At 33.6% G+C, this 23447-nt stretch overlaps 3 protein-coding genes across 10 annotated transcripts in view; 1 reads left to right on the top strand and 2 right to left on the bottom strand.

Annotated features, from left to right (window-relative positions):
* Positions 1–18382, bottom strand: part of lilli (AF4/FMR2 family member lilliputian) — a 499970-nt gene extending 481588 nt beyond the window's left edge. For 4 of the 8 annotated variants that reach the window (XM_073967689.1, XM_073967692.1, XM_073967688.1 and 1 more), the window contains exon 1: positions 4500–6370. The gene's annotated coding sequence lies outside the window, so the exon portion shown is untranslated. Of the gene's footprint in view, positions 1–4499; positions 6371–17287 lie in introns of those variants that run through there. The other 4 variants (XM_073967686.1, XM_073967685.1, XM_073967690.1 and 1 more) reach the window with 4 other exon arrangements.
* The window catches only part of Ndf (Nucleosome-destabilizing factor), a 485637-nt gene that overhangs the window by 372021 nt on the left and 90169 nt on the right, over positions 1–23447 (bottom strand). The gene's annotated exons all lie outside the window — the stretch shown is intronic.
* On the top strand, positions 18403–22052 carry LOC141393995 (uncharacterized). Its single transcript, XM_073967701.1, has 2 exons — positions 18403–21151; positions 21313–22052. The coding sequence occupies exons 1-2, from the start codon at positions 20888–20890 to the stop codon at positions 21586–21588; spliced, it is 540 nt and encodes a 179-aa protein (XP_073823802.1). The 5' UTR covers positions 18403–20887; the 3' UTR covers positions 21589–22052.

Genomic DNA, 23447 nt, shown 5'->3' with positions numbered 1-23447 from the left:
GGGAAAATATTCTTTAAAAATCCACGTTTATTGCTTTGATGGTGGGTGAAAAAATATTTTTTTTAAAAATACACATTTATTGCTTTGATAGTGGGTCAAAAAATATTCTTTAAAAGCCCTTACATGTTTTTAGTTTCTTTAGTTATTCAACTAACTTTTGTTGTTCAAATAGGTTTATTTTTTGTTCAATTAATTTAGTCACGTTTCTTTCTAATAACTAAGTTTTGTTAATATATTTTTAACTGTGTTCTCCTTCTTTTTGTCCCAGTAGGTATTTCTTCTAAGGCGCGTTTTGTTAGTCTAATATCTGACATTCTTGCAACATGGCCAAACTGTTCTTCTCTACTTTGTCATTAAGGAACTCAATTTCTAGATTAGCTACAATTGTGTCATTTCTAACCCTATCTCGTTTTTTCCGCAACATGGCGCAGGTACTTCATTTTTGATGTTTGAATTCTGTCCTGGTTTTTAGTTGTGAGTGCCCATGATTCGCATCTATATGTGAGTGTCGGAACTTACGTTAATTTGAAAACTGCTAGTTTTGTACCCTTTGTTAATTCCCTCTTGATGATAAAATTTCTATTCAGGCTGCAGTTGAAACTTGTAGTTGCTAATATTCTAGAGTTAAGAATCCTCCTGTCTGCTTTCATGGCTTCGCTCAGTATCAAACCAAGGTAGCAAAAATTTTCAACTTGTTTTAGAGGTTCACTTCCGATGTAAAGTTGGTGTTCAAATTTTTTTCGGCTGATAACTTTTTTGATATTAATGCGTAGACCCCGTCTTGAGATTTCGTTTACCAAAATGTTTATACTTTGTTGTATGTTTTCTTGATTGTGGGCTATTATAGGCTAACATTGATTTCATTCTCCAATTTCCCATATTCAATGTTCAAAATGACTCCTTACACGTTTTTATAAAGACGACCATTAAAATTACAAATAAATATGGACGCAATATGTTTCCTTGTTTGGTCCGAAATGTTTTCGAATTGGAATTTTCCCGTTTCGGCATATTTTGTAGAAGCTTCTTAATCCGTTGATCATATTATGGTTGATGTTTCTTTTTTTCAGCACATCCCATATGTCTTTCAATTTTCGAAGTCCAAGACCTTTTCTTGGTCGATAAAACAACCGGGTGTTTCCTTATTGTATTCGTTGGTTTTCCGATATTTGTCTCATTGTGAACATTAGGCCGTTGGTACTCCGATTGGATTAGGGATACGTAATCGAAGTCAAAAATCGACTATTCGATCTTTAGATTTTTACCTTTAACGTAAAAGTCGACTTTTCGATCATTCGATTTTCACCTTTAACAAAAACGTCGATTTTTCGATCTTTCGATTATGATCAAAGTCGACTAAAATCGATTTTTGGTCGATTTTATAGCTTTTTTGATACATATCGCTGTCAGCAGAGGGCGTTATTACAATATTTGTCATGTAAAAAATTTTGGGTAAGAAAATCGAAAGTCGACCATGAAAGGTCGACTTTTCGATTTCTCTATAACCAAAGGTCGACTTCGATTTTTAGACTTTTCAAACCAAAAAATCGACTAGTCGATTAATTGAAAGTCGACTTGCCTATCCCTAGATTGGATCTGAAACCACACAGTTCTTTTTCAATTTCGCCCCTAAGTCTGTTCATTGGGATTCTAGAGTAGATTCCTTCTACGACTGATAGAATGGATATTAGTTATCGCCTTTTTGAATATGTGGTTGATGATGGATACCTGTCCATGCTGCATTTAACACTTCGAGGAGCATTTCTTCGACTGTCTCACACATGTATTACAGCAGTTCTGGGGCTGCACCATCGTGGCCTGCTGCTTTCCCCAATTTCAATTTCTGTAGAGCTTAAATTTGTTATCATTTTTGTTGCGCCTTCATCCTCTTGGGATATTGGTATTTCTTCCGTAACGGGCGTGCTATCACCATTTAGTAGGGCGTTGAAATACTCTCTTCATTTTGTGATTATCTTTTGATCCTCTCTCTTTACTTCGGATGAATTTAATGAAGCACTCTTTTGGTCTTCTGAGGCTTCCTAATATTCTATAAAACATGTTGTGTATTTATTTCAGCTAAAGTCCATATTTTGTTGCTTCAATATTTGAAGAAACAAAATGTTTAACAGTGGGTAATGAAATTGATTACTTCGAACGGAGGCAGAGAATACTATAGTTTCGGAAGCAGCCAAACTTCCTCATCAGTTCCCTTAACCGCTGACTCTGTGTCGATTCTATAAAACAGTTTATGGTTCTGATTATAGTTTTCTTACATATATTTTCCAAATTCCTCCCACGATTCGGATTTTGATTGGCGAAAAATTTCCTTGATTTTATTCGTTGTTCCTTGTAATGGTTTTAGTTTGAAGGCGTTCTATTGTTAAAGTATGTTTTCCAAATTGTTTTCTTTTCTCTGACAGTCCATATTTACATTCGGCAATTTTCCTTGCGGCAACTGTCAGTTTGAAGGTGAGAGAGGTGAGGCATATGGTAACCCTTTGCCCCTCCCACCAACAAACTGACAATTGCCGCAAGGAAAATTGCCAATGTAAATATGGACTTAGTATTTAATGGTGTCGTTCCACCTCTGTCTAGTTGACTTTCGTGGGGTTTTTACTATTAATCTGTGTAAAAAGACGAGGAATTGGCCGCAGCCTATTTTTGGACCTCGTTTGACTCTAGCGTTGCTACATCTAGGTATTTGGTTTTGTTCTAACAATTATATGGTCTATAACGGAGTTTTTATGTCATGAGGTTTATTCCTTCGTATATCTATGTACCTGTTTATGTGGAAACAGTGTTTTTAGAACAGAATTCGGCACCTCTTTACTCGCGAGCAAGCAAAGAGAGATTCTCTCTCCTCTCACTAATAGAAAAACCAAGCACTGACAACAGTGTTTGATGAAATTGTTGTTGTTGTGTGCCGATTACTGGTTTAGAATTATTAGTTGATTGGTAATACAGAGTTGCATTAAACGGGTACCGTTTCTTACTTTCTCCCCGTATTTTCCTACAAAATTTTCATAATTTTTCCGGGCTTCTTCCAACTCTTTCGTTGAAGTCGTTTAATTTATGATTGAGTAGTCGCATAGATTTTTGTAGGGCCATTTGTTGATCTGATGCTTCGATTAGGATTATTATATAGCCAATCTTTTAGCACTATACCACTTGTATTTATTTGATTTCCACCTCATTAAATTATTTCCTAAAATTAATGGCAATGGGAAGTACTCTTCGAAGCATTAAAACGATACCCATATTGCCTAGGTTGGAGTAATAGTAATAATGGAGACGAAAGCAAAACATTTGCATAAGCGTCAAGTCCCATGCTTCGGAAAATATGCACTTCTCTGGTAAAACAAAACAAACCGATAAACGACATTTGTTCCATCCGTTGGTCTTATTATTGCAATCACTCTCTGTGAGCACTATGTTAAGTTATTAAATCTTCTCACAATGTTAACGGGAGAATATCTACTGCGGAATGCTCTCTCTGTCATAAACATGTTAACTAAGTAAAGCAACACCTGCTGGTTTTATTGCTATTGCAACTGACGGATGGATGATAAATTTCATTATTGTTGTTGTTATTGTTGACTGCACTAAAATGAACCGAATAGCAACAATAACAAACAAAAACATTACAACTAACAACCACTTACACACAGTATTAAATTACTATGAAATTATGCATGAATGTTGTTTTTGTTCTTCCAATTACGCTTAATGTGCGTAGCTTGTATAATATGCAAACTACAGCGAGAACAACAATAAAGTGTAATTATTACCCTAAGAAGTATTTCAAGTTTATAGACTTTATTCGTGGACTGAAAAAGACAACATTATCAGTTCGCATTTGCCATTTGTTTCGGCTACTTGAGCTGTTCATTAGCCCCCTTTATGGACTCCAAGTCTCTTCAAAAACGATGGCCGCATCATCAATTCTAAAAGTATCTAATGTATGATCAAACATGTCAATAGAAAGTAATAAATTTGACATGTGATAGGTTTTACGTCAATTGTTCTATTTACTACGCATAGCCATAAAACTAAAAATAATCCACTATTACACCCACTGCATTACATTTAAGACTTCAGTTATCATTACCAAACAAATAATGGGAGTAATGAGAGCCAAAACAAGTGAGGGCAACCGTACTGAGAGTTTAAAAAACTGACACAATTGTCTACACTGGTTCTCATGTTGAACAACTGAATATCATAACAATGTCTAACGAAGACTAAATTAGATGAGAGTGGAGAGATAATACAACGGTCGGTCATAATACGAGAGAGAAAGAGAGGGAGAGGCCCAAATATTGTTGGGGATATCCCACCAATTTGAATGATATTATCAAAGTCCAATTAGGGGTTTAACATTTGACATAAACAAGAATGAATTGCTAAATACAATAATCATGATAGGAAATTGGAGAAGGGAAAGGAAAGAGTAATAGAAAACTGAGATTTGTTTTTGTTTTAATTAATATCTTAATTACTTTAAATTGTTGATAAGGGGGCGATATTCAATTCAGCTGCTGATGGCCTGTTGACTTAATTTTTTTGTTGTTTCGTTTGACGACTCGTAATTGATTTGTTGTTTTTTCGTATGCACATACAAGAATTGTTGCTGAGCGCCAAATATATTTTGGATGTGTATAAGCAACTAGCGCAGAATCGCTTTTATTTGTATATAGATATGTGTGTGGGTATATTTTTCCGTTTTATTTATTTTTTTACTTTTTATTATTTTTTTAGAGACACACACCACCGTTGACTGTTGTCTGACAGCCAGAAAAACAACGCCACAATACGGCAACGAAGACGGCGGCAGAAATGGTGACGTCGACGGACACGACGACCATGGCGCTATTGGTAAATGACTACGACAATAAGAATAAAACAAATCAAACGATTTGTTTTTTTGTATGGCTACGGACACATCAATGAAGTTGACGGCGACGCCAAAGATGGCTGTTTAATTTTGCTGCATATACACGAAGAATGATAACAACGAAGGCGTTATGTTACTGTTGTTGTTCTTCTTCTTATAAAGTGTTTGTTTGATTATTGTTGTCGTTGGCTTTTGCGACGACTGTTATTGTTGCTGCTATCATGTTTTGGGGCCAGAGAGACAGACCCATACACAGAGAGGAATAGAGGTGAAATTATTTGGGGTAGCCAGTTGGGTGTCATATAAATGTGGGAATAAATGGGAGTGGATTTTTATTGCTGCTGTCGTTGTTGTTGCTGTGTAGTAGGTGATACACATAGTATATTTTTTGCTTGTTAGCCATAAAGAAAAAGAGCAGATGAAGAAGCGGCCTGTTTTCTCTTCTCCATGACTATGACTGCTGTCAGTGTCAATTGTGAGTTGTAGCAGATATTAGAGGGGACCGGTGGTATTTCGCATAATCATAGCCGCGTCGTCTATGCGAGGCAGTCAGGCAATGCAAAAGACAAATGAAACAAAACAAATATCAAATAAATAAAGAAGAATTACAGCAATAACACACCACCCATCACCACTGGTCGTGTCACACAACAAAAAACGAGAGGTGGAGAACTCCCCAACAAAAGACAAAAATACTACGATATTTCTCCCCCTTTTTACAGTGAGAGAGAGAGAGTAGAGTGTGAGAGCAAGCGAGAGTGGTAATGTTTGTGTATTTTTCATAGTAGAAGAATATGTGTGTGAATGTTTTTTTTCATACGACAGATTGATCAGAGAAAAAAGAAAAATAAAGGGGGGCAGTAAATTAAAAGTTAAGAAGTACAACAACATCAGCAGACAACAACAAATCGCGTACACACCAGCCAACGGCAACAACAAAACAAATTGAGCAAGAGAATTAAAACGAGTTAAGTGTGATTGAATATAACCGACACAAGAAGAAAAAACAAATTGGTTTTTTGGTATTTCGTAGTAAAAATTGGAATAAAGAATAATAAGTAAATATTACGATTTTTTGATTGATGCAAAAAAACGCACGCACGCACGTACACACAAACGCACAACACGTTGATTTTTCTCATTAAAAGAAAAAAATCAATTTACATATTGCTCGCCTATGTTTTCATTATTATTTTTGAAAAACGATTTCTCTCTATTTTTAATGCCCTTCTTTTTCTAATAAGAATTTCCACTAATAAAATTTCATTCATTCATTCACATTAATTTATTTATTCCACAATTTTTCAATTAATTTTTTGAAATAAATTTTCATTATTTTAGAGCATTTTAAAGCAATTTTTATAGGGAATTTCCCAAAAATTTTCATATGAAAATATTTTCTTCTTTTGATTTAGTTGAACACGCGTAAGACGAGCAACTTCATGAGAAGACGACGACAACTACTACTACTACTTCAGTTGATGACGGCTTTGAAGTCTATCGGAAATTTTTTCTTCTCATCAAATGTCAGTGATGAGAATTTTTAGTACATGCGTACTTTTTTAGTGGTAGGTTTTGTGTGTGAATTCCAAATAAATAAATTCAAAAGGTCTTTTTGTGGTAAATGAAGACATTTTAAGTAGAGAAATATTGTTTTTGGGAACGAAAGCAGTGGAAATGTGTAAGCAGTAAATTCCGCTTGTAAGAATAAAGGACAAATAATCAGAAAAGTTGGTTTTTCAGCTATGGGTTATTGGTACTCGGATGAGGGGCTTCCCCGTCGGGTATTCGTAAAACATACTACGGCACAGTTATGTATGAAACACACCCCCCACAAAAACGCGATTCAGCCAAAATCGCAAGTATTCATGTGGCAAAATCTTCATTGTGTAGTTGCTAGAGAAGAATGAATTGCACAATTTTTTCTAAAATATTTCATTTTTTTTAATTTAAGAACACAGAAAAGTATACACACTTCATAATATTAAAAGTTTAAATAAAATAACATTATTAATACTTTGTAGGGCCTCCATTGCTCTCTATAACTGCATTCAATCTGTTTGTCATCGAACATACAAGTATTTTTATATTTTCACTAGAAATATATATTGGTCCATACCTTGGTGAGAGCATTTTTGAGGCCTTGTTTGATTTTTTTTATTACTTAAGCCTATAGATTACAAAAATCCTTACAGACTACATTAAATTCAAAATAACTATATACAGAATTTATTAACAGAATATTAACAATTTAAGTATTTAGGAATAAGATTGTTTTATTTTTGATCGAATGCCAATTTTCAGACAGATCAATGAGATGATAAAACTTATTAAATTCGACAAAGATACGTCGCAAAGGATCGTTATTAGCATAGTTGGATGTGAAATAGTTTATTTGCAGAAATTGATAATGACAATGGCCCGAAATTTAAATAAATTCGTTCCAAAATAAATTCTGATTTTATCGTCCCCTGAATGACATTTAGTAAAAATGTAACATTTAGCATCGTGCGTCTACTTTTTAAAGTTGGTAATTTAATCAAATTTAAGCGAAATTCGTAAGATGGCAATGCCTGTGGGTTCCAACCTCGATTTCTAAGACAGAAGATTAAAAATTGCTTTTGTACAGATTCAATAGAATTGGAGTATATGGAATATGCTGGGTCCCAAACTATTAATCCATATTCCAAGCGAGAATTAACAAATGACTTCAAACGTGGTGACTGGCCTTCCAGCTGTTTTGGAATGTTGTAAAAAAGCCACTCTTTTACAATGTTTTGGGTTATTGTCTTGTTTGAAGTATCAGCTACAAGAATCACATAGTTTGTTAACAGATTCCCTTGAATTGGCTTTCAGCAAGTTCATGTATTTGAAACAATCCATAGTTGTTTCAATAAAAACTAAATTTCCAACACCACAACGGAGCCACACCCATGGTTCACTGTTGGTATTAAGTTTTTGGGTGGAAGCTCATGTTTTTTCACATGTCGGACCACTTGCTTTTCATACCTAAAAATTAAGGTTTTGTGCTTTTTGGTAAATTCAGTCGGTTTTTTTTTATTCACATCACTGGGAAAATTATTTCTATTCGGACTGCACTGCTATGGATAACACTTTTTAAGAAAGACTAAAAGAAATAAAATGTTTTTACCCATTATAGTTTGCAGAGCAATAAATAACTATCAATTTTTCTAAGCTACTCATCGTAAGCTTTTGTGCTTTTTCCTCAAATACCAATTTATACGGTGAAAATTTTATTTCAAGTTTACACAATGGTTGTTGTTGTTTTTGAAGCAGCATAGAATCCCTACGTAGAAGCATAAGTTCGACGCTGGGTTAGAAGCCAACTTCCGAAACTCTGTGGTTTCGAATCAATCCGGTACTAAAGAACCCGCTGCCGTGGGATTTCAATGGTAATGGTAAGAACTTATATTTAATAATATTTTCAGTGTTCAATTCCAGAAATGTCTTCAGTAGTGAATACTCTATACTTATGATTATACTAAAATCAGGATTTCTTCGTTCAGTTGTCTCAGCAATATTTAGCAAAGCAGTCCCAATATTAACATTTGCGTCGTAATAATAATAATAAGACTTTTTTTAGCTATCCGTTCGAAATTGGTTTTTATAAACAAAGTTCCGGCACTAACTTCGTATTCTTCAGCAGCTCATAATGGATTCGGCATCATTTGGATTTAGTGTTTGAAGAACCAAAAAATATTTAAACGTTTAATATTATTAATATAATAATTGTTTATAACTTACCTCTTTTATTCCTTTATAATAATATGCATTTGGTGAGATTTCTTTATTGAGACGTGTTTGATATATTTGCAAGCAATATAATTCTTAGCCTACTTTTTTATAGGATGCACAAAACTCTTATTTCAAAACTCCACCAATATTTATTCATTGAACCTTTTTGGCTGAGTCCCCTCATTTATCTTGCAGACGATCTATCTTTCAATTTTCAGTGGAGATACTATTTCTAATATGTGCCTCGTATACCTTTTCACAGTTATCTTCGTTTTCTTCCTCAGCGAGTGGGTTCCACAGATTTTCTAAAATGAGGGAAGATATATTTATCAGGGTGTAGTTTACCATTGGAAATCGGTTATGGCCATGGTCTTTGTAATCCATAATTTCTTCAACATTGGCTTCTTCTTTTGTTTTCTCCTTTGTAGGACAAAACATCTCTATAAACTAAATGTTTTTCCTCTGTCTGACTATATATTCACCCTGATAATGCCGTTGATATACTACGTCCTTTTCTGACTGTACGAAAAAGCCTTCGTGTTCACAACATTGCCTTTCCAGCTCTTTTTCTGTTTTCGGCTTCATCGAGCAATTTCTTTCTCCGATTATGCTTTTGTTCTTGCCCAGAGTCTTCTGAATTTAGCTTCTGCAACATAGAACCATCTTTAAGCCGGTGAACCTCATATTCCCCCGACACACACTGGTCGAAACCACTGATCTAGCGGCGCAAAAGTCAAAAAATCGAACTATAAAATTGCGAAATATTTTCCATTGTATCGATTACAGACACTTCGCAGACAAAGATTTTGTTTTTTAATTTTTGTTGTTGTAAATATTCACTCAGTTATTCACTATCAAATACAAGAGTTTTTGTTGCATCAGATTTTAAAAAATTGTTGCAAAAAAATTAACTTCATATCTGTTTAAATGTTAAATGCTTTCGTAATGAAACTGGACAAGATTTATATTCAATTAATAGCAGAGGGTGAGATTTAAATTATAAAAATTAGTTTGGGGTCTGGAGGTACTTAGTTATATAGCAATAAATTTTCCAAAAATTAAATTTTTTGTGTTTTTATGGGTTGTACGCACTTGTTCCATAGAGTGCATCTTGTAAACTTAGCCGAACTTAGGTTCGATTATTTTTTGGGGAAAGAAATTGGACTCTCTGGATACGGAATAACCACATTTGGGCTGCAAATATTTGCAAATCTTTTGATGACGGCACTTTAAAAAAAAAAGAGATTTTGCATGAAATTCATACAAATTTAGCTGTGCATTTGTATGGGAGCTAAATCAAAATATGGACCTATCTTGAGAAATGTTTGCAAGGAGGATTTCTACCCCCGGAGACACTATAATACCATATTATAGCTAAATATGTTATAAAATATGGGATAACAAGTAAAAATTCAACGAATCGGGGGTACCTTAAAAGGGGCTACATCGAAACATAAATCCGTGTTGAAAATGTTTTGTAAGAAGATTTTATACGCAGTGAGAACACGGAATGCAAAATTACAGCCAAGTTGGTTTAAAAATGTGGTCATGATATTCAAGATACCTTAAATTGGGAGGTACGGTTACATGGGGGCTATATCAAAACGTGCACCTATGTCCATAATTTTTGGTGAAATTATTTTTTGACCACTAGGAACCCTAAGTACCAAATTACAGCTAATTTGCTTCGAAATTGTGGCTTAAATCCTCAAAATACCGAAAATCTTAAGGTACCGTTATATGGGGGCTATACGAAAACATCAGCCGATATTGTTCATATTTGGCCCATTATTACCAACAGGTACAAGCTGAGTTTTTGCCAAATTTCAGTGACGTATCTCAATACGTTTGCAAGTTATTAATTTCGCGCCGCTAGATTAGTGCTTTCGACCACCGTGCGACAGTGAGAGCTTGCCGAAGGCAGACAATGTACTGGGAGATGTCACCTCCTCCAATGTTTTGTTGTAGATAATCTCAAAACAGTTCATTTTGAAAGACAATTCTACCGAATAATGGATATCTAATTACTCTGGTAGCCACTGTTTGAGCTCCATATCCATACATCTCCTTCAATATTTTATCCATTAGGCGCGTGACACCTAAACAACAACAACTAATTTGTGTAGTGGTCGCCAAACTGCTTAGTTGTTGTTATTTAGTGTCACGATCGTGACACGAGCCCGGCTTTACCATTGACTTCGTATGTGACAATTGTTGGAGCTCCACATACATCCCCTAACAATGTTGTTATCTATTCTTCGACCTCCTATCTGACTATATCGTTATATTTATTTACAAAACTTATTTACATATTTGCAACAGATTCACATTCACCCATTAAAGTGTCCTCTTCCCGGAAAATCTTCGTCAGATGCTTGTCTTTTTCTTTTACTAGTTCAGGAAATATACATCTTTTAGAATATACAGCTGCGAAAAAAATATTAACACCACTGTTGAAAGTTTTTATTTATCAATTATTTTATGAAAAACAGTTAGAATTCAAATTTATTAAATACGTTCATATAAGCTTTGTTCCTTTACTTTTTTAATGGTAAGGGTGGTAAAAGAGAAAAGCGTCAAAATTGCTCTCTCATGAACATTTTTACCAGAAAAGTAAAGAAACGGAAAAATGGTATATCTGGCAGCAATGTCAAAAAGAAACATAAAAAAATAAATTTTCATCTTTTATTTCACAGTTTTTAATTTAGTTTTGTCAGCTTTCGACTTTTTCTTCTGTTTATCGTCCATTTTCTTTTGCATTATGAAAAAATCGTCAAACAAAAGTCGAAAAATCAGTTCTGCCATTTTTTACCTGCAGAAATTTTGTTGGTAGCCTGTGGTAGAAAAGAAAGCCATTTTCGCTCCCTCTCCACTCTCACTCTTTTAAAAATTGCTTCCAGTTTTGCCACTTTTCGGGGTTAAGGAACGCTTTGCAGGTTAAAAATGGTAACAAATGGGAAAAATGGTAACCTCAGGTAAGTAAAGGAACACAGCTATAAGTAGTTTAAAGTAGTAAGTTTAAAAATTGAACAAAAATTACAATTTTGTTTACCGTTAAAATACAAAAAATTGACTTTAATTTGAACCTATGAAAATGGACGAAAAAAAATAATAGCCCCACAATTCAAGTATTGGTTTAAAAACGAAAAAACAAAACCTGATTCGTGACTTTAATTCTTAAAAGTAATTGTAAATTAAAGAGAAATAAATTATATAAATTTTATATTTTGTCGCGTTGCCTTTATTTGCTATAACCGCAGCACATCGCCTTGGCATTGATTTCACCAAATCTTGGGTGACTGCGCAGTCCCCTCCAAAACCTTTACAGAATTCCCAACGAACTATTCCTTAGCCTTCTTGCTGATATGCTTAGGGTCATTGTCCTCTTGGAAGACCCATATCAACGGCATTTCTTCCCTAGCATATGGTAGCATCACACTCTTTAATATATCCACGTAAACATGTTGATCCATTGTAGTTTTTATCCAATGGATCGGACCAACTCCATAGTAATAGAAACAACCCCAAACCATTATACTTGTTCCTCCATGTTTAATTGTTTTTGTTGCATATTTGGGGTTGTATTCGGATTTTTTTGGACGTCTTACGTATGACCGATAACCTTTTCCTCCATACATAACTACCTTGCTCTCATTCGTCCACAAAATATTCCTCCATCTCTGCGCTTCCCAATTAAGGTGGCTCTTTGCTAACTTCATACGACTGGTAATGTGTCTTGCATTTAAAAGTTGGACCTTCCTTGGAGAGCAGGCTTTTAAATTGTGTTGCCTGAGACATGTACGAACTGTTTTTTCAGTGCAAGTAATTTTCAGGTCCTCTTTTTAATTCAGTTGCGGCTTTGAAAGGATCCTTTTTGCTCTTGCGGATCAATTTTTTCACGAGAAGCTGCGACAAAACGAGCTTTCTTCCACGTTTTTCTGTGGTAATTGATTGCACTATGTATCATTTTGTTAGAACACCCAACCAATCGACCAACTTCTCTGTAGGACTTTCCTTCAAGTATAAGCTTTTTATTATTTCGCGCTTATCTGCAATACAGTGTTTTCCGCGACCTATTTTATTTAAAATATTTGAATATTGTCATCCAAATTGTCACCTTGAACATTAGCCGAAACTAACGGTTTTTAAAAAAATTATATTGGTGGTGCTATTATTTTTTTCGCAAATTTTTATCGATTTTTATTTGTAAATTCGATATAATTATGAATCGATAACTTTTCCAACAAAACATTTACATTATTTTGTAGATGGCGTGCTCAGCTTTATATTGAAATATTTGAAAATAGAAACGAGATCTATTTCCTTATTTTTGATATATATCTATTCTTATTATGATATCTATTCTATTTCCTTATTATGATATATAGTGGTGCTATTATTGTTTTCGCAACTGTATGTTGAAATACCGATAGTCAAATCTAAGAGAGCGAACTTTGATTACACCAACCTTTTCCATAAGTGTTTCATATTTTCCTTTGCCTTTTCATCGTTGACATATCTTCTTCTCCAATCATAATCACTAACTGCAGAGCACTATTCAATTTATCATTAAGTATTTCCAACCATTGCTCTAGTTGGCTTACTTTGTAAAACGATGTTCTTTTAACTCCATCCATTATGATTTGTATAAACTTTTTTTATGTCGTTGTCCAAGCCACGACAGACGCTTTACCGAGTGACTTCCTTCTTTTTATTATATAATGTTTACTTTTAACAGTTTCTAAGCCCTTTCACTTAAAATTGCTAGAGTATTTTTTATTTTAAAGCCGAACACTCAAAAATTTCTTCTCTGGTTCTGTTGAGTCTCTTACAAATGGTGGGGAAAATCTCAATTTTTGGAAAGACCAAAATGAATAAAATAATGTATGATGCCTTTAATCGTTTTTTGTTTCCATTTTAGACCAAGTTCGTGCAAATATATAGGTAAAGTGAAACTTTACAATCATCGAACGAAAGACAATAGATAATACCATACAAAATGCTAATAAAAGCCACAAAAATATTCGAAAATAATTTACTTTTACGTTAATTATTGCAACAATTTGTTGTGTCTTTTTAACAGCCGTTTTCAAAAGGCGGGTCAAGAAAAAAATAATCTTCGATCTTTAAATTTTTCCAAGATTTTAACAAGGACTACATGCGGCAAAGAGAGTCAAACCATTACGGGGGCGGCCTTAATCATAGTTGGGGTGTAAAAGTAAAGCATTTCTGAACAATCAAAACCAACTTTTCGGGAACAAGGAACAGGATAAACATTTGAAAACGATTCAGAAGTGCTCCTAAAAGTAAAATATTCCCGGAGAAATCAATTACCACTCCTCGGTAAGAAAAGACTTCCCCTCAGAAATCTGGTAAGAATTACTAACCGATCAGAGAAACAACATAATGGTTATACAGTAAAACATTTTTGAACAAAATCAAGGGAATCTTTGTTGGAGAAGTTTTGTGACCATTGGGAAACTCAAATGTGAAATTAAAGGTAGTTCGGTCAAAAAATTTTGTTAAAATTAAACGTAGAGTCTGAAGTGCTGTTATATGGGGGCTATTTCAAAATATGCAACTATGTTGACAATTTTTGGTGGGAAAGTTTTTTGACCACTGGGAACTTCAAATATAAAATTACATGTAGTCCAGTAAAAAACTGTAGCAACAACCCTCAACATACCTAAATTGGGAGTTGCCGTTATATTAGGGCATTACTTCTCATATAACCAAAACATGCTCCTAGGTTGAAAAGTGTTCATTGGAGAAGTTTTGTGACCACTGGGAACCTCAAATGTCAAACTACAGGTAGTTCAGTCAAAAAATTAGCTCATATCTTCAAAAAACCCTTAATATTAGGTGATACCGTTAAATGGAGGCTATATCACAAAATGGACTTATGTTGAAATTGTTTGTGCCAAATTAGAGGTAGTTCGGACAAAAAATACAGCTATTATTCTCTTATTAGCTTTCTATGGGAGATATACCAATAAATGGACCTATGTTGGCAATTTTTGTGACCACTGGGAATATCAAATTACATGTAGTTCGGTCTAAAAATTTAGATAATATCTTCAAAGTACCTAAAATCGGAAGGTTAATTAAATACGGGTCTTTACTTAAACGTGGACCGATACTGCACCTATTCGAACTTTAACTGCCTATGAAAAACATACCCTTGTGTACAAATATAAATGGTTCTGACTCAACTAGTGTAGACCAGAGGTGGAAGCGAGTTGATTTTTAGGGGTTTAGCCGCTACCGATGGCGGTTTTACAGTTTTAACAAAAGAAAACTCGAAAATCGACGAATAATCGATTTGCTGCTGTTATGAAAAAGTCGAAAGTCAAGTTTTAGGACAAGTGAAATAATCGCCCGATCGAAAAATCGCACTTTTAGTTTTAGACCAAAATCGAAAAGTCGAAAAATCGATTATTGCTTTCCATTACCTATCCCTAAGCCAGCGTCGCCCATAATATTTCCATCAATACTACAGCATATGTGTATGCATTGGTGAAAAAAACAACAACCACATGATATTCATCGTTTGTTTATTTACACGTACACTGTACGAGAGAGAGAGAAGCAAATGCAAAAACAACTCAGTGGGCGCCCTCACTATACTTCTTTGCAAAGACAGCGCGTCTCTGCCCTAAGCTGAGCAACATGATTGGATCTACTCAGAATTTTACATTGATCAAGAATATATATGCTTAATGGGCAAATTATTATTTCGATGAGATACAGAGAAATGCTTAATATACCCACCCTACCACACCTTTTTCCAATCCCACGGCAGTGGGTTCTTACGTACCGGATTGACCCGAAACTAAAAGTGTTTCGGCCAGCGGCTGCCAACCCAGCATTATATGCTGCTACAACAACATTTTCAGATGTAATTTGAAACATTTTAGTTGTAATTCGTAACATTTTATTTGTAATTCGAAATATTCCGTTTGTAATTTGAATTATTCTATTTGTAATTCGAATTATCCCACTTGTAGTTCGAATTATTCCATTAGTAATTCGAGTTATTTTATTTGAAACTCGAAACAAAAAAATCAAAATATTTTTTGTATTGATTTTATACCTGGTTTTTCCGATCTACAAATAAAATGATTCGAATTACAAATTAAATAATTCGCATTACATATGGAATAACTCGAATTACAAATGGAATAATTCGAATTTCTAATGGAATAACTGGAAGTACACATAGACAAATTCGAATTACAAATGGAATAAGTCAAATTTCGAATGGAATAATTCGTTGTATTAACAGAATAATTCAAATTACAAATGGGATATTTCGAATTACAAATGAAATAATACGAGTATCAAATGGAATAATTCGAATTACAAATGGAATAACTCGAATTACAAATGGATTAATTCGAATTACATATGAAATAATTCGAGATACAAATGGAACAATAATTGCAATGGAATAATTCGAGTTTCAAATGGAATTCGAATTACAAATGAAATAAGTCGAAATTCAAACGGTATAATTCAAATTACATATGGAATAATTCCAATTTCAAATGGAATAATTCGAACTACAAATGGAATATTTCGAATTACAAATGAAATAATTCGAATTACAAATGGAATAATTCGAATTACAAATACAAAAAATGAGATGTTACGAATTACAAATAGAATTCTCAAATTACTATGAAAATAATTCGAACTACATCTGAAAAAGGTGTATAATTATTTTAAATTAATTTTCAATTCAAATAAAAATTTCCAAACAAGTCAATTTTTTTAATTTATTTCCATAAACGAGAACATGGTGCTCACCCACAGCCAGTTACAGAAACGACAACACATTTAGTACACCAAAAAGTACCATTTATTCTAAAAAGTACTTTTTTGTCATCCATTGAAAATTTACCATCCATGTTTCAATATGTCAAAGTGCTGTGTATTAGTACAAAAAAAGAGAAAGAGAGATGACAATGGAGATACAGAGAGTATGAATAAAAGACAAATATCTGATTTGATTCACAGATTAAAATTATTTTCGTAAATAAAATTACAATCCAAAATCCAATTGGAATGTTGGTTCATAAGGTAATTTTTTGTGGAAAACTTTTTCAATTCTGCTCATTTTTGCAAAAAAAAAAAAAAAAATACAAAAAAATCCCCAAGAAAACACTACATAAACACAACAAACAATTTGTAGCCTATCTCTCGAATTGTCTAGGCAGCTATCTCTGTTGCTCTTCTTATTGGTAAATCAATTTACATTGCTCTTGTTGAATATAGCCATTTCAAATGGAAAACAATAATAACAACAACAAATGTAACTTGACTGGCAATGACTTTCTCTCTGGCGTTGTTGGTCTCCTGTCGTAAATCTCACTCACTTGTTCTCTTTCGCGTCTCTGCGTTACAGTTTGTTATTGATTCTCACGAAAAAAATTGTAGTCAGTGTCAAAATGTTTATGTTTTTAAGCAAAACAAAAACAACGAAAACAAATGTCAAAGGAAGAGTGAAAAACAATTTGCCGTAAAGAAGACACAAAAAAACTTGTAGAAAAATACATATTACACTTCACTAAAAAAAAACTAAGGATTTTGGAAATTCAATGGGAAAATTCTTATTGGAATTTATTAAATACTTACTTTGATTTGTTGTTGTTTTTGTTATTAGTGGTATAAACTTTCTATTTATCAAAGTTTATTTTTTTTTTTGATTGAGCATCATTTAAGCAACAAATATTGTTCTCTTTTCGCCTTGTCGCCTATTTTTCATGTTATTTTAGCACACGATTCATAAATCCCTCAGTTGTTGGTTGCTTCGTAGAGAAGGGTGGCGTTTGGGGGGCACTATATAAAGTGAGAGGCGGCGACGAAAAACAGTGATTTGGGGTACTAAATGAATGGTTAAAAAGCAAACCGCACAAGAACATCAATTTCAATTATCAAAACGCAACCACACTCAACACATTATCACTAATTCAAACATTTGTTTATTATTTGCATGAACAACTTAATTGCGGAGCGTTTTTAAAACAACAAAAAATTTCATTTCATTGATAGACACATTTGATTTTTCTTTTTGTCAAAATATACTTATTTTTTTCTGCTGTTTCGCTTTTTCTTCACAACACATTCGTTTCACCTCTTCTTGTTTTCTTTTTCTTCTACGCTTTTTACCTTATTTCGAGGTTCGTTCACATCTTTATGACGATTTTTTCATGCCCGTTTTCTTTTCTTTTTGCCAAAAAAAAATCTCACAATTTATTTTGTTAACCGTGTCTTTGCACCGTTGTCATGTTTAACAGTCTTATTTCATTAGCCGCATTGTTCATCGCTAAATAAAATATTTTCTTTTTATTTTTCCATTTCTTTTCAACAAAAAATAATGTAAAATTCCGAAATGAAAATCAACCGAAATTTTTGTGTGTTAAAACGCGACGACAGTTCTCTAGTTTAATAGCTTATTTGACATTTCTTTTTGTATCAACACAACTACAATAACAATAGAGGCTGTTAAATGAAATAAATGAAATGTTAATATTTATTGGCAATTATTTTCAATACAGTTTTAATAAACGGACATGTTCTCAAATTTTATTGTTTTATGCCACTTTTTGTTTCTGCTTATGTTTAATCTCTTTTAAACAAATAAAATTATTTATTTTTTGTAACATAAAGCGAGCCAGTGGACAGAAGAAAAAGTTTTATAAATAAGAAGAAGAGAGCTTTAAGTTTGACAGCAGACAAAACAAACCACCGCAGACTAGAGTTATATAGTTCATGAAAGAACTAGTTCAATTGAACGATTCATTGAATAGAGCGTATGAACTAGATCAGTCGATATAGTACAATAGTTCACTGAACTATAATCAGTCGGCGACCGTACGATCAAGAACGAACGATTCACAATCTAGTTCAACATGTCGTTCACATATGCATAAAGTTACGCCATGGTACAATAATTCTTAGGTAGGCCACAGCTAACAGCTGATTACAATTTTTTTTGTTATGGCTTAATCTGTCAAAACCGTGTTGACATGCAGAGTTGATATTTATTATTGATCAAAAAAATTCAACTCTGTTTTGTTTTCATTTCAACATTTCGTTCTTCTTCTTCTTTGTATACTCATCTGTTATCATTCATCAAAACAATTTTGACGTTTTAAGCCATAGCGACAGGTTGTATTTTTTTGGCGATTCTCATACCTGGCCTACCTATGAATTATTGTACCATGAGTTACGCCGTCGCACGGTGGATAGCACTGATCTAGCGGCGCGAAATTCATAACTTGCAAACGAATTGAGATACGTCACTGAAATTTTGCACAAACTCAGCTTGTACCTGTGGGAAATAATGGGCCAAATATGAACAATATCGGTTTATGTTTTGGTATAGCCCCCATATAACGGTACCTTCCGATTTTCGGTATTTTGAGGATTTAAGCCACAATTTCGTAGCAAATTAGCTGTAATTTGGTACTTAGGGTTCCTAGTGGTCACAAAATATTTCCACCAAAAATTATGAATATAGGTCCACGTTTTGATATAGCCCCCATGTAACCGTACCTCCCAATTTAAGGTATATTGAATATCATGACCACATTTTTAATTCAACTTGGCTGTAATTTTGCCTTCCGTGTTCTCACTGCTTATAAAATCTTCTTGCAAAACATTTTCAATACGGATTTATGTTTCGATGTAGCCCCTTTTATGGTACCTCCGATTCGTTGAATTTTTACTTGTTATCCCATATTTAATAACATATTTAGCTATAATATGGTATTATAGTGTCTCCGGGGGTAGAACTCCTCCTTGTAAACATTTCTCAAGATAGGTCCATATTTTGATTTAGTTCCCATACAAATGCACAGCTAAATTTGTATGAATTTCATGCAAAATCCCTTATTTTAAAAGTGCAGTCATCAAAAGATTTGCAAATATTTGCAGCCCGAATGTGATTTTTCAGTATCCAGAGAGTCCAATTTCATTCCCCAAAAAATAATCGGACCTAAGTTCGGCCAAGTTTACAAGATGCACTCTATGGAACAAGCGCGTACAACCCATAAAAACACTAAAAAATTGAATTTTTTGAAAATTTATTGCTATATAACTAAGTACCTCCAGACCCCAAACTAATTTTTATAATTTAAATCACACCCTCTGCTATTAATTAAAAATATATCTTGTCAATTTTCTTTACGAATTTATTTAACATTTAAACAAATATGAAGTTAATTTTTTTGCAACATTTTTTTAAAATCTGATGCAACAAAAACTCTTGTATTTGATAGTGAATAACTGAGTGAATATTTACAACAACAAAAATGAAAAAACTAAATCTTTGTCTGCAAAGTGTCTGTAAACGATATAATGGAAAATATTTCGCAATTATATAGTTCAATTTTTTCCTTTTGCGCCGCTAGATCAGTGGTTTCGACCAGTGTGCGTCGACTGTGTTAAGTGATGCCGTCGTAATATGATGATGACAATGAATAGCTGTTCGAAAGTGAAGATTTCTTCAAAAACACAACAAATTCCGCATATTATCATATTGAATGTGCCTTGTTCTGTAGTGCGATTCTCTAACTCATTTTTTGAGTAACCGACAAAAATAGTTAAAATTAAAACGCAAAATTATGAATGAAAAGTTCAAATAAAAGTTGACAACACTCTTGCTATCGGTAGAATTTTTGACTGCTTTTTATTCGTAGCTAACTAACCCAGTGATTACACATGCAAGTAACAGTTCGAAAAACCCAATACACTCACATTTTTTCACTAACACACATACATTTTTCGAACTGACACCAGCACTGCCGATGATTTTTCGTCGGCAGTAAATTTTTGAAACTTGCAAGCAGTAAATATCAAAAAGAAAAAAAGGTTGCCAAATTTACCTTATATCATTCATGTACATTTGTTTTTTAATTGAATTGACGATTTTATGCACTTTTCAACGTAAAAAAGAAAAAAAACTAAAAACATTTTTATGACGTGATAGTTTTGGGATAATTTAAAACCGTTATTGCTTGTTTTTGATGTTAATGAAGTGTTGTAATTAGAAATAGTATAATTTTAAAAACGCGGCAATACTAGATTTGTTTCATTTGTGAGAAGAGAAAAAAGAAAAATAAACAAACGCGAAATAGTGAAAAAGCAATTTTAAGATGGATAAGAAAATTAAATAAAAATGAAATTATCAAATTAATTTCATTGTATCGGTGTAATGATTGCTTGTGGAATATGAACAGCAATTTGTACCGAAGGAACGATTTGAAGATGAAAGCTTATGAGGACATAGCATTACAAATGGGTATGCCGACTGACGTCGTAAAAAAGAAGATTCGTAACCTACGAAGCACATATATAGGTGAGAAAAACAAAATGTACAAGAAATCTGGATCAGGAACGGAAGAAGTGTACCGTCCTACTTTATTTTGGTTCGAGGAAATGAGATTTCTGGACGCAAGTATTGCAGTTCGCACGTCCATAGATAACTCGGAACAGGTTAGTATGCGCACATTGAATACCCCGTAGACAAATGTCCCATTGTAATTACACACACACCTCTAATGCCTTATATTTGCAGTTAGGAGTATTGCAATGGAACTTTTGTATATGGGTCTCTGTACATGTACTAACACTGTTTTTTCATCCTTTTCTTTCAGAATATCGAAAATTTACGAGAGTTCGAGGATCACTCTGACGAAATTTCTAATATCACAAGCAAAAATGTCTCGAAACGCCCTAGAAAGGATGAAGAAGAGTCAAAATTTGATTCTGCTCTGAACAAACTAATGGATTTAGGTTATAAAGAAAATGAATTTACAGCTTTTGGCGCAAGTCTTGGTTTCCAGCTTCAAAAATTTCCAGAAGAGGATGCCTATCAATTAAGCTCTCGGCACATACGGCGCGTTGAGCATTGTGTTACAACAACCACATGAAAACTTCAAGAACAAACTTGGCATCACTTACACATTTTTCATGTGGTTGTTGTTTTCAACGCGCAACGCGTCGCACTACGTACCGTATGTGCCGGGGCCATTAATGGGTGAAATTCACAACCTGTTGGTTTAACGAAAATTGTACAACATGCGACAAAATAAGTTTCGTCCAATATCAGTTGAGGGCAGCCGATATAATTCAACTGAAGTCACCTCTTGCGATACCCCCGTTTCTTTGAATGGAAGAAGCTCCAAACCATTGCAAGCATCAACTCCACGAAGTACATCCAATGTTGACATTTTAAGTTGTGCTATTTCTAACGCTGGAATCGAAAATGACGTATTTTGAATATAACGCATGTGTGTGTTTAATCCTTTTAGTTTTTTTGTATATGTTATCGCAAATGAATTTAAAACATTTTTTGTAACTTCTTGTAAATAAATCAATATACTAATATAATTAAGTATGTACAACTTGTGATGTTAAGACCTATAACTCTTGTATAAAGACCACATTTTAAATAACTTTGATATTTGGTGAACGGGTAAGCTAGAAATTTTCAATTTGATATGGATACTAGCACAGACAATTTGTCCTTCAAGCCGATGATGCCATATCAATTGTTGTAGGTTCCGAGGTACACAAAATCATTCAAAGTTGAATCATTCCACAATTGTCACCATCTCAAATCGCATCAAAATTCGAAAGACGTAGCATGTATGGTGCATCAAATACATTATAATATGCATGTTATATACAGTGTGGTGTATACCATACAATGGAAAAAGTGGAGAATGAAAAATCTTGTTTTTGGGTTCTTTATATACACCATTGATTTTCATGGAATTTTCCACCAACAGACATTGAGTTCCACTTTGTGTCACAGAGTAATCATAGCTTATTAAGTTATAGAATATAATACCTGATTTAGACTATGCTGGATGTAGTAATTATCTGGATTTATTTGACATATTTTGTATGAAAATGACAACTTAAATCGAGTGGATTTGCTAAATCCAGAATAGTTTAAATGAACTATAATATGTGTGTAGCGGTTGATATGTGTGTAGAACTTCGCTAGATATCATTTTTTCAATGTACTCTCCTCAGGTATTTAAAAGCTCGATTAATTAAAATTAATTATAATACTTTTTGTTTGATAATGCATATGTGAAATAGGAAGATGTTTGATTTATTTATTTTTTGTAGTACATTTTTATTAATTCAAGATACAGGCTCTCTGTTAATTTTTTTCCACTGGAAATCCAGATTGCCGTCTGTAATTAGATATCTTGAAATATCATCCCTTAATCTACAGGCATATTTGTATGATTGCAATTCTTGCTGACCAATTGATGAGAATGTTGTGGGAATACTTTCAATGACAGAATCTGGTGTTGTGGTCCTTTTCTTGGTCAGATAATTATGTAATGCACCGCCATTACAATCATGTCAACTGTTGAGGTTTTCGTTTCGATTGGTCGATTAAATATGCCAAATCGCTTTGCCAGTCTACCAAAAGCACATTCGACTACCATTCTTGCTCGACACAGGCGATAATTAAATATTTCTTGCGAAACATTTAACTTCAGGCATCTACTATAAGTCTTCATTAGGTGTTTATCGAGGCAAAAGGCGTCGTCGCCTATAAAAAAGTATGGAATTTTATTTCCTTGGTCATGCACCAATTCCTTACTGCACGGAATATTTAAATCGCCATTTTGCAAGCTGCTGTAGAGTGTTGAATCTTGATAGATTGTACTATCTGATGCTTTGCCATTAGTTCCAACACTCACAAAAAGAAAACGACAATGTGCGTCGACAGCCGCAAAAAGTACAATACTGTAGAAGCCCTTAA

This window comes from Musca autumnalis, unplaced genomic scaffold (genome assembly GCF_047663935.1).
Source record: "Musca autumnalis isolate F117 unplaced genomic scaffold, ASM4766393v1 scaffold_2, whole genome shotgun sequence".
Taxonomy (NCBI): domain Eukaryota; kingdom Metazoa; phylum Arthropoda; class Insecta; order Diptera; family Muscidae; genus Musca; species Musca autumnalis.
The sequence above is the reverse complement of the archived record's forward strand: the minus strand, read 5'-3'. Positions and strand labels throughout refer to the sequence as shown.

What these genes read in the sequence shown, in the direction of transcription:
- LOC141393995 (XM_073967701.1), top strand. Translation starts at nt 20,888, where the DNA reads ATGAACAGCAATTTGTACCGAAGGAACGATTTGAAGATGAAAGCTTAT. An exon ending in CCATAGATAACTCGGAACAG is followed by an intron (nt 21,152 to 21,312) that starts GTTAGTATGCGC and finishes CTTTTCTTTCAG; the next exon opens with AATATCGAAAATTTACGAGA.